General features: G+C 41.6%; 1 protein-coding gene across 3 annotated transcripts; it reads left to right on the top strand.

Moving 5' to 3' along the window:
• The first annotated feature begins 4617 nt into the window (after positions 1-4617).
• LOC144214809 (voltage-dependent calcium channel gamma-7 subunit-like) lies at positions 4618-9628 on the top strand. Of its 3 annotated transcripts, none has more exons than XM_077743497.1 (7): positions 4618-4705; positions 6130-6325; positions 6411-6497; positions 6569-6709; positions 7448-7593; positions 8152-8530; positions 9119-9628. In XM_077743497.1, exons 2-6 carry the CDS (start codon positions 6130-6132, stop codon positions 8521-8523), a joined length of 942 nt encoding a protein of 313 aa, XP_077599623.1. In that variant the 5' UTR covers positions 4618-4705; the 3' UTR covers positions 8524-8530; positions 9119-9628. The 3 variants fall into 3 exon arrangements, with proteins under 3 accessions (XP_077599623.1, XP_077599622.1, XP_077599621.1); XM_077743496.1 differs by having other exon boundaries at positions 9092-9628; XM_077743495.1 differs by having other exon boundaries at positions 8152-9628.
• The last annotated feature ends 112 nt before the right edge of the window (positions 9629-9740 follow it).

Here is a 9740-nt window from a genome sequence, read left to right as displayed (position 1 = left end):
TAAGCTTGTGCGGCTTCTAAAAACAAACAAAAAAAAGATTTAAAAAAAAAACTAAAGAAGAATTCATGTATAATATGTGTTGCTCTAAATATCTAAGATCTATATTTAAGTCTTATCTGCTCTAAGTTGGACTCCTTTGTGTCTTTTGTCCTCGTCGGGACATCCCGAGCCCACCGCTGACACACTGGATCTCGCTCGCCGACGCCAGGGGTCCCGAGGGTGGGTCGGGGGGGCTGGGCTTGTCGCGCCAGTGTCTTATGACCGTGTCACTGTAGCGGCGGTGGCGAGCGTTTGTCTACCTAGAGGGGCCTTTTCTTCTTTTTTCTTTTCTTTTTTTCTTCTTGGCTTTTTTGGCCCGCGTGACATCGCCGCTTAATTAACACGCGCTCTCGTGTGGGCGTGCTTGCGTGGTTGTGTGTGGACCAGACCCTCCCCCGGTGGGGTGAGGAGGGGGTCTCTGTGATGGCATGTAGCCAGCTAGCAGGCTTTTCCAGGATGGTAAAGGGCTTTCTATGTCACTAGTCTGGCTTTCATTGACAGCTGGAGACGTCCAAACCATTTAGAGGAAAATGGATTGGACGTCTAGCGGCATTAATGACCAATTCATTCGGATAGAAATCATTTAGTTTTTTTTTCTTGTCAATAAGCTTTTTAGGGACATTGTCGACCTCAAAATTGTCAAATAGCCCCAATCCCAGCCTCTTTATATTTATTTATATATATTTTTTAACTCATTCACTACCAAAGACTATTTTTTTCTCAATGTTATCATTCTATTTGTATATTATTTATTTATTTAGCTGTCGAATCCAATGTTCTGTGACACTCAAAAACAATCTAAATCATCAAAGGCTGGTTTAAAATATGAAATATTTCAAAATATATTTATAAATATTTATTTTTTTGATAGATACAAAATATGTAAAAATGTTATAAAATTCAGCTAATGTTCATGTTATATTTTATTAACATTTTTAAGACATTTTTAATTTTTTATTTAAAGAAGAGCTTAATTTTCTTCCATTTCTGGACTACATACATTTTACATAATTTAATTTCTTTCGTCGGGCAGACAAAATGATGCGGTGGGCCGCCAGTTTAACACCCCCACGCTAAGGGGTCCCGCCAAAGCAATTTTTACTCCAAACAATTGTTACTTGGAGAAGCCAAATTACTAGTTTGTGTGAGCCACTGCAGTACCACTCGGAGCTCTGCTACACACACACACCCACACACACACACACACACACACACACACACACGCACACACACACACACACACACACACACACACACACACACACACTTGTTGTCACACACACACACACACACAAATACGCACACACGTGAGGGTGATGACAATAATGTGATGGGTCAGGATGGAAGATTTTAATAAAGAATTACAAATAAAAGCCAAAGCACTGTGGTGGTCTGTGAAAGGATTTCGCTAGCTCATTCCAACCTGACCAGGCTTTGACCCCTAGGCACCGTGACAAACTCCCTCTAGCGTTAAAGCCGAGAAGTTCAATAGAATGCTCGCGTACAGCTGCATTCATCAATAACATCACATCTGATTGGTTGAAGAGATTTGGTCGCCTTTCCAAGCATGTGTCCTGTAGAAGAAAAATTTCTAGACATAAATTTGCGTCTAGACATCTTTCCGGCTAATCAAGCTAAGATAATAGTTAACGGTGCTTATATTTAGTACACAATAGTAAACGGTGCTCAGATTTAGTAAACAATAGTTAACGATGTACAGATTTAGTTATCGGTTGCGTGTCTGCCCATAGATGGCGTTAATTCGACGTCTTCGTCGCTTCATTCCTTTGTAACAATTTATAACAAACTGACAAGGGCGATCAACTAGGTGAGTGTCATGCTAACTGGCAAAATGTGCATGCTAAAAGATGAACTATATTTGCTTAATAGCGGGTGAACAGGTTAACATGTTAACAACACGTGCGAGCCCAAGAGTTTGCTAAGTGCTCAAATAATGCCGACAAATATCACAACATGCTAACATGTTAAAAACAACTTGTAAACTTGATAGTTATTACTTGGTGGGATGTTTTTGTTTTATTACTCATGTTATACTAAAGAAAGTCCCTTGATCGTAAATATAACTGCATCGTTTATATCACTTCGTATTTGACTTTGGGAGAGAGAAAAACAAAAAGAGAACTGCTTCCTCACTGTGGACATAACACGCAACTACACGTTAATAATTTCTGTTTAACTAATTCATTGTGAATTAATATTGACGATGGTAAAGTGCAATATATCACCCCAAACCATATGAAAAGGATTGGACTTTTAACTTATAATATTGTCATAGTAGTTTTCATCCTTCTGCTGCAAATGTAAATACATATTTATTCCTATTAGATGTCCAATCAATTTGCCTGGCATCATTGGTTATCACTTCAAATGAATTGGACGTCTATTACTGTCCTTGGCAGTAAATATCAAATGCTCTCAATTTGAGAAAATTAATCTTTAAAAATCAACTGAAAAATAATCTTTAAAAATATACTGAAATATAAAGTATTTTTGACATGATTTTAATATCCCTGCATTGACTTTGATAGGAAAATGGCCCCTACCAACATGGCCGCCCCGAGGCCATGTCACCCAGGCCGATGAAAATCTTTTTTGCACTTTTCCTGTCAATTAAAATGAGGAATGGCCTCCCTCTTACTTAAAATTGGACGTCTATCCCCGTCAATGGCAGCTACTGTGTAAAGAGCAGATGTGAGCGACTGCTCCCGGGGTCAATAGCGTAACACAAATAGACACTTTTTAAAAATCATATTTAGTAGCCCAAAAAGCTCAGTTCACGTCAGGTCTTTATCAGGCCTGCAGGCGTGCATGTGCGTGCTTGAGTGCACACACATGCTGCCTCTCATCTGGCCTAAATGGGTCAACTGGACCAGAACACACTAGTTTAGTATTCATAGGTCACATTGTCTCCTGGGAACATTAACGCTAATAATAACTGTCGTATGTCAATAACAGTGACGACCTAAGACGTATGTGGGGAATGACATGTTTTTAACTGAAAAGGTGATGTTCAATCATTTCATTTGATGTGTTTTTTTTTTTTTTTTTCGTGTGTGCAGATGTACCGCGTGGCCGGCGGCGAGCGCAGGAAGGAAGCAAGATGAGAGGACGCCACTTCGCATTTCACGGTCATCAGAACACGCGCATCTGTTCAACATGTTGTGGCACACTTGTCATATGTCCCATTCATTTCCGCGTGCAGTTCACTCGCTACTCATATCCACTTGTACATAGTTCAAGGGAAAGCCAATGGCGCTAATTTTCATTCCTTTTGGATTGGGTGACTTTAAATTGATTGGACGTCGACTCGTGAGAAACTCATTGGAATTCACGGCAATGAGGGGCTACAACGGGGTTTTGGGGTGGCCATGTTGGGAGGGGCGAGGTTCCAATCGATCCATGCGTTGACATTAAATTAATAGCATAATTAGCTTATTTTATTCAAATTGTCTGCTATTACCTCAGTGGCAAGCTAATCCATTTTTTTTACAAATACAGTTTTGCTGTTTTTACGTCTTTTACATTTTTTAAAGTTGCGCGTTTTAGAGATTTTTCTGTAATTTTTTGTCCTAGTTTGGTTGGCCTCACACCGATAATTTTATTCTTGCCTAAAAAAAAATCAACAGGAATGCAGTGTTTACTGTATAGACAGAACAGAGCTGAATATATCTGGAAGTGGTCGACAGTGACGCTAATTATCGTAGCTAGCGCGGAGGATCAATGGTTGTATGATCTATAAATAGCTCCGTGCAGCTCGCCCTATCGGATTTCCCTGCCAGGTGTCTAAAAATAGAACAAGGGGGGGCTGGCGAGTGAACCCCAAGGAATAAAGCTACACTGACTGACGATGGAGATACTTTCCCTCCAGCTGACCTTGTTTTTTTTCTCCTCCTGGTGGTCACGTGACTTCTCATCAGCATCAAATCTTGCTGTCAGTCATCTTCAAAATACACTTATAAAGTTTACCACTTTGAATTTGAGGCATTTGTGCTCGAATTGAGTCACTGCAAAGTCATCAGTTTGACTGTTTTTTCTTGTGATAGCTTATTGCTAGTACAGAAATTAAAAAAATATTAAAATAAGCATATAAAACTGCTTGAATGTTGCTGCAGTTGATAGAATCACTTATCGTACATTTAACTATTTCGTTTCATACGTCTATACACATTAATTCATTCATTTTCCATACCGCTTATCCTCACTAGTGTCACGGGGGTGCTGGAGTCTATCCCAGCCAACTTGCAGGGGACAACCTGAATGAATTGAATGCATTTTTTTTGATAGTATATATAACAGATGAATGGTATTTTGACTCATTCATCCAGAAAAATCCAAACTTCTATTCTAGCATCCAATTTTGCAAACAAGATTCAACATTTCACATCTGCTAATTATGTGAGCCCCCGGCACACTTACTCGCACATTTAAAAAAGCAAAATTAAGTGGAGCAAACTCACATGGAGATTCTCTGCAGTGCTCAAGGAGGAGAGGGGAGGCACGAAAGGGGGAGCCAACCGAGCGCTCTACCATCCAACGAGGGAGGGAGGGAGGGAGTCAAGAAAAACTGCAGTTGGCTTCCTGAGCCGCCACAGTGTGCTTGCTCGCACCTTGGCACACCACGTGCGCTTCTTCCAGTGCTGCAAAGGTGAGTTCTTCATTCTTTTTCCTTCCATTTGCATATGTTTACCTCTTTGCTTAGTCTATGCAAATGCATGCGTCTGCACTTACTGTGCGTGATCATGTTTTGGCGCTCATTGTTGACAGAATAGAGCATCCCATCTGCCCAAAAAGAGTGTGTGTTTGTGTATTTGTGTGTGTGTTCTTGGGGAAACCGTCCTCGGATTGTCTTCCTGTACACTGCAGTGTTTGTTAGATGCATTACGGGTTGACCTTTTGGTTCACTTGTGTGTTTGTGTGTGTATATATCGGCATCTTGTGTTTTCTTGTAATCTTAACACTTGCGCGCATGTGTGTGTTTGTGTGTAGTAGCATATTGGGCTGCTTAAGCAACATCTGTGATATCTTTGCGCGTTTGTAAAATTGTGATTTAATATTTCATTGGGAATTTCATGTGAGTTAAGCAATAGTAAAGTGTTAAATAATTTTGGGGATGTGACATTACTAGAGTATATAGATGACCCTAAAGACCTTTGAGAGGTTAAAGGTCAAGTGACTGTTTTTACTCAGTAAAAAAATGAAAATATTAGCTAAAGGAATGAAATTGTTAGGAATTCAAAACAAATAGTTTGAATGTTTTCCCAAGAATTTTGAACTGCTAATTGTATGCCATTGATAGTAATAGAGCTCCAATTCATTTGAAGTTGGAGGCCCATCTCTCAGAGGGCGCTTGAGCTTGCTTGTTAGCCTCAGACTTGGTTTATTCCACTTCCTGCGGTGGGCACACATTTACTTGTTTAAATATGGACGCTGGCCGGTGCCAGTTGGCGCGGGTCCGTTCCATATTGCGTCCGTGCAGAAGCCCCCGTTTCATCTCGGCGGTCCCTCGTTGGCCGATGGATGGCGAGCTAACCTGAAAACGCCATCTGTGCGTCACGCACACACGCCAAGTTTCCCCGCTGACCTCCGGACGCTGAAAAGTGATCCGCCCTGATGATGTCATTCATCTTAGTGTGACGTACGGCGGCCCGCTTCAATCTTTGCTCTTTGTTCTTGTCCTTGTGTACTTGTTAGTGGCCTACTTTGTATCCTCTGAGGTAGCATTAGTCTTAGCACTCCATAGCATCTTGCTCATGTCCTATTTTTGCCGTCCTTTCTAAGACATCTTGGTTAACTTGCTTTTGTTAGCTTGTCTCCAGTTGCGTCCGAGTCGCTGTTCTTAGCTTTGTTAGCGTTCTGGTTAGCCTAGTTAGCGTGTGGTCGTTAGCTCCGTTAACTGGCGGTCTTCGACTTACGGTTCCGATAGTCCGCTCATAAAGTAATCTGGTTGTATGTGGTTTGTGTTGTGGATACTTTACTGTATTATAAAGTGTTACTTTTTACTTGTTCACTCTTTGATGACTTTATGGTCATCAAATGGTTGTATTATATTTCCCTTTTCTCTTCCCTCAGATGAGTTGGTTCAGCACTCGCGCACTGACGCTGCTGTCGTCCTCGTTCGGGGGATGCGGTCTCCTGCTGGTGGGCGCGGCCGTGTCCAGCGACTATTGGCTGCTGATGGAGGAGGGCGTGGTCTTGCAGCACAACCAGAGCACCCAGGTCAAGATGGCTCTGCACTCGGGACTCTGGCGCGTCTGCTTCGTGGCAGGTCAGGTTGAAAATGAGCCCTTTCACGTTTCAACAACATGAATCAATGGCAATGCATGAATCATGTGTTTATATTTGTTGCGCAGGACCCGAGAACGGTCGCTGCGTGGCGTCCGATTACTTCAGCGGGTCCGAAGTGGAGATCACCACGGAGAATACGGCAAATATCCTCAGTGAGTGGACGACAGCAACGACTTTTGTTTGAAAACCATGGCTTCCAATTGTGTGTTTTCCCCGCCTCCAGAGATGGTCCGCACGGCGACGCCCTTCCCGGTGGTCTCCTTGCTCTTCGTCTTCATCGGCGTGGTGGTCAGCAGCGTGGGCCACGTCAAGCCTCAGCGGACCATCCTGGCCTTCGTCTCCGGAATATTCTTCATCCTGTCAGGTAAGCGGGACTTGGCCTACTTTTTTTGTCTAAAAGTAGACTTTCAAATTGTGTTAACCCTTTAAACATCTTGCTTGGGATTGACGAGCCGTCAAAATGGTCTCGCCATGACGACAATGGCGAGGAAAGATCACTGTCAGTCCTCCCAGGTCAATTGAATTGGACGCGTTTGGCTGCAAAAAAATGTGTACTCGTATTTTTGTTCAATCAATCAATTTTGCTTTTGTAAACATGGATTTATAATGTATATTTAATTATATAAAAGAATACAATGAGTACAAATCAAACTAAAAATATGTACCATATATAATTGCTAATATTCAAAATGGGAGGAAACTAAAAGTTTTTGTCAAAAATTATTTTTGCATAATCATAAAGTAATTTGTCTTATTTCACAGCACGTTTAAGAATTGAGTATTCAAAGAGGATTTTTTCAAGCTTTCATACTTGATAAGCATCCTTATTAAGAACGAGGCAACACTGCCTTCTTCTGGAAAGCTTTGGCAATTACAGCCTCGAAATGCAACTTGTCCAATGAAATGAATTCTATTTTCTATAGCTCTACAATCTACATGAACAAAAATGCCCATTCACCTGGTCTGCTGACATTGAAGGTTCAATATATTTTGAGGCTTGTCAAAATCAATTGGACATTCTATTGACACTATTTATCAACAGACGTGAGTGATAATGTGAACATTTCTTGATACAATTTGCTGTGTGTTTGTGTGATGATAGGACTGAGCCTGGTGGTGGGCCTGGTGTTGTACATCTCCAGCATCAACGACGAAGTGATGAATCGACCGCGGGAGGCCGAGCAGTTCTTCCACTATCGCTACGGATGGTCTTTTGCGCTGGCCGCCTCCTCCTTCCTCCTCAAAGAGGTGACACAAGGCACATTTTCACATTGTTCATTAATGAAGGAGCTTCACTTTTCATCACCTCCCGCCGTCTTCCTCGTTACCGTTTTCGGAATATTTCTTCTTCCTTTTCGACATTTTTTCCATCTAAAGCCGCACTAAATGGGATTAACACACTCGCACACTCACACATACACACAAGTCAGGCAGCCTGTTGCCATGGCAATGTGTCATGTTCAGATTTGGACGCAGCCACAAGTGTCGGGGATAAGCATAGAATTATAATCATCAGCATAACATTCACAACTCAAATTGATGAGTGGCTTTGCCATAAGCTGGCAAATACCGGCCTTCCCCAATTCAATCTTTATATTTAAAAGCTGTCAAGTCTGAATGTACATTTCAAAAGAATTGGAGCATCAAAAGTGTCTCAACATAAATACTAAATGTGGAAAGTTACATTCTAAAATAAAACAGAGAGCACCAATTCTGGGTGTTCCCCACCACTGTTGGCTCAAGCACCCCCACAACGCTGACGACTATGAGCATTTTTTGAATCCACAATTTGTCACCTGTTTTTAGGGCGCCGGGGTGATGTCGGTGTACCTGTTCATGAAGCGCTACGCCGAAGAAGAGCTGTTCCGTCCGCATCCCGCCCTCTACCGCCCCCGCATGTCGGACTGCAGCGACTACAGCGGTCACTTCCTGCACCCCGACTCGTGGGCGCCGCCCCCCCGCGGGCGCAGCCCGTCCGACGTGTCCTCGGAGATGTCGGTCCAACTGCGGCATGCCGGGCCGGCCTCCTCGTCCTCTTCGGCTTCCTTCCCGCCGCACCTTCTCCTGCGCGCCGACTCGCTCCCGAGGGCGCCGTGGCCCCACCTGCAATCCGGGAGCCCCCCCTCACCCTTTCTCCCGCCGCGTTACCACGCCCGGACCAGCGCCTCGCCGTGTTAGGTTGTGGGTGAGATGCAGACACACACACACTTGATCCGGTCGTCAATAATCTATCCACGTGAATTCCTTCAATGATATCTTGTAAAAGCGCACTGTACCTATTTCTATAGTGTTGATTTTTCTCTATAATAGACTATTTTTGGTCATTTAAAAAAAAACAAAAAAGTACTTTCAAATTTTGATTTCATATGATTTATTCTTATCAATATATTTAGGATTTTTTTTTAATTTTATGTTAAATAAATGAAGATAAATTAAAGTAAATGTAGAAGAAATTCTCGGTGCGGTGAAATAAAGTAAATAAACAGTTGACAGCCCCCCCAACAACTCTAGTTTTCTTAGATTAATTTATAAAATAGTTAATTAAATAGTGTAATTGAGTTTGTTATAAACCAAACAGCTTGTGATTCATTACGAATTCCAAGAGTTAAGATATTTTATATTTTAGTAACTAAATCCACTGACGCAAGATGGCCACCAGTGAATAACTCCTGTATAAGCCGCCTTACCAATATGACATCTATTGTTCTATTATTCTAATATTTTGCCCATCCTCTAATTGGTCAAGGTAATTATACGCAATGTTGGATTTAAGGACGAGGACAAATGTTGGACATGATGCCGTCAACTGCAAGAAAAAGTGGACATTTTGACGACCGTCTTCTTTGGATGTTTTATAAACTCCTGCAAAAATACCAAACACTGAAGGATTTTAAATAACCTGCATCATCTCCGGTGAGTAAATAGTATTTTATATTTTGTCGTGTCATTAGACAAAAGGTTGATTGGCCAATGCTCCAAATGGTTTTGAGGTTGTTCAATTGCATTTTTTTGTTTTGTACGATTAGGACTCGATAGGAGTTGTTTTACTGTCATTTTTTGACAATTTGGACGTCAATGCCAAACGGTATATCTGTATATCATGTATTTAATTTTACATGTAGTCAACATATTTGATGATAGAGACAAGTTTCCGCCAATATTTTGCCTTGACAAAGACAATATGTCAATATCACATGATGTAGCGCCTAGTTGTTCTATGTGGCCATCTTTTGGAAGCCATTTTCTGAGCATGTTCAATAAAGTTGAGAGAGCAGCCAATTCACATGATTGATTTTAGACCATTATCCTGATTTTTATTTTTTTAATGAATCACAATGGACATAAAAGTACATTTATATCCATTTTCCCCCCTCAAATCTCATTCCGTGCCTTAG

Source organism: Stigmatopora nigra, chromosome 21 (assembly GCF_051989575.1).
Source record: "Stigmatopora nigra isolate UIUO_SnigA chromosome 21, RoL_Snig_1.1, whole genome shotgun sequence".
Classification (NCBI taxonomy): domain Eukaryota; kingdom Metazoa; phylum Chordata; class Actinopteri; order Syngnathiformes; family Syngnathidae; genus Stigmatopora; species Stigmatopora nigra.
This window is presented reverse-complemented; position numbering and strand designations above follow the sequence as displayed.

Excerpts from the sequence above, each read along its gene's own strand:
- LOC144214809 (XM_077743497.1), top strand. The coding sequence starts at position 6,130 with ATGAGTTGGTTCAGCACTCGCGCACTGACGCTGCTGTCGTCCTCGTTC. Across the intron at positions 6,326-6,410 it reads GCGCGTCTGCTTCGTGGCAG|GACCCGAGAACGGTCGCTGC; the intron begins GTCAGGTTGAAA and ends TTTGTTGCGCAG. Across the intron at positions 6,498-6,568 it reads GAATACGGCAAATATCCTCA|AGATGGTCCGCACGGCGACG; the intron begins GTGAGTGGACGA and ends CCCCGCCTCCAG.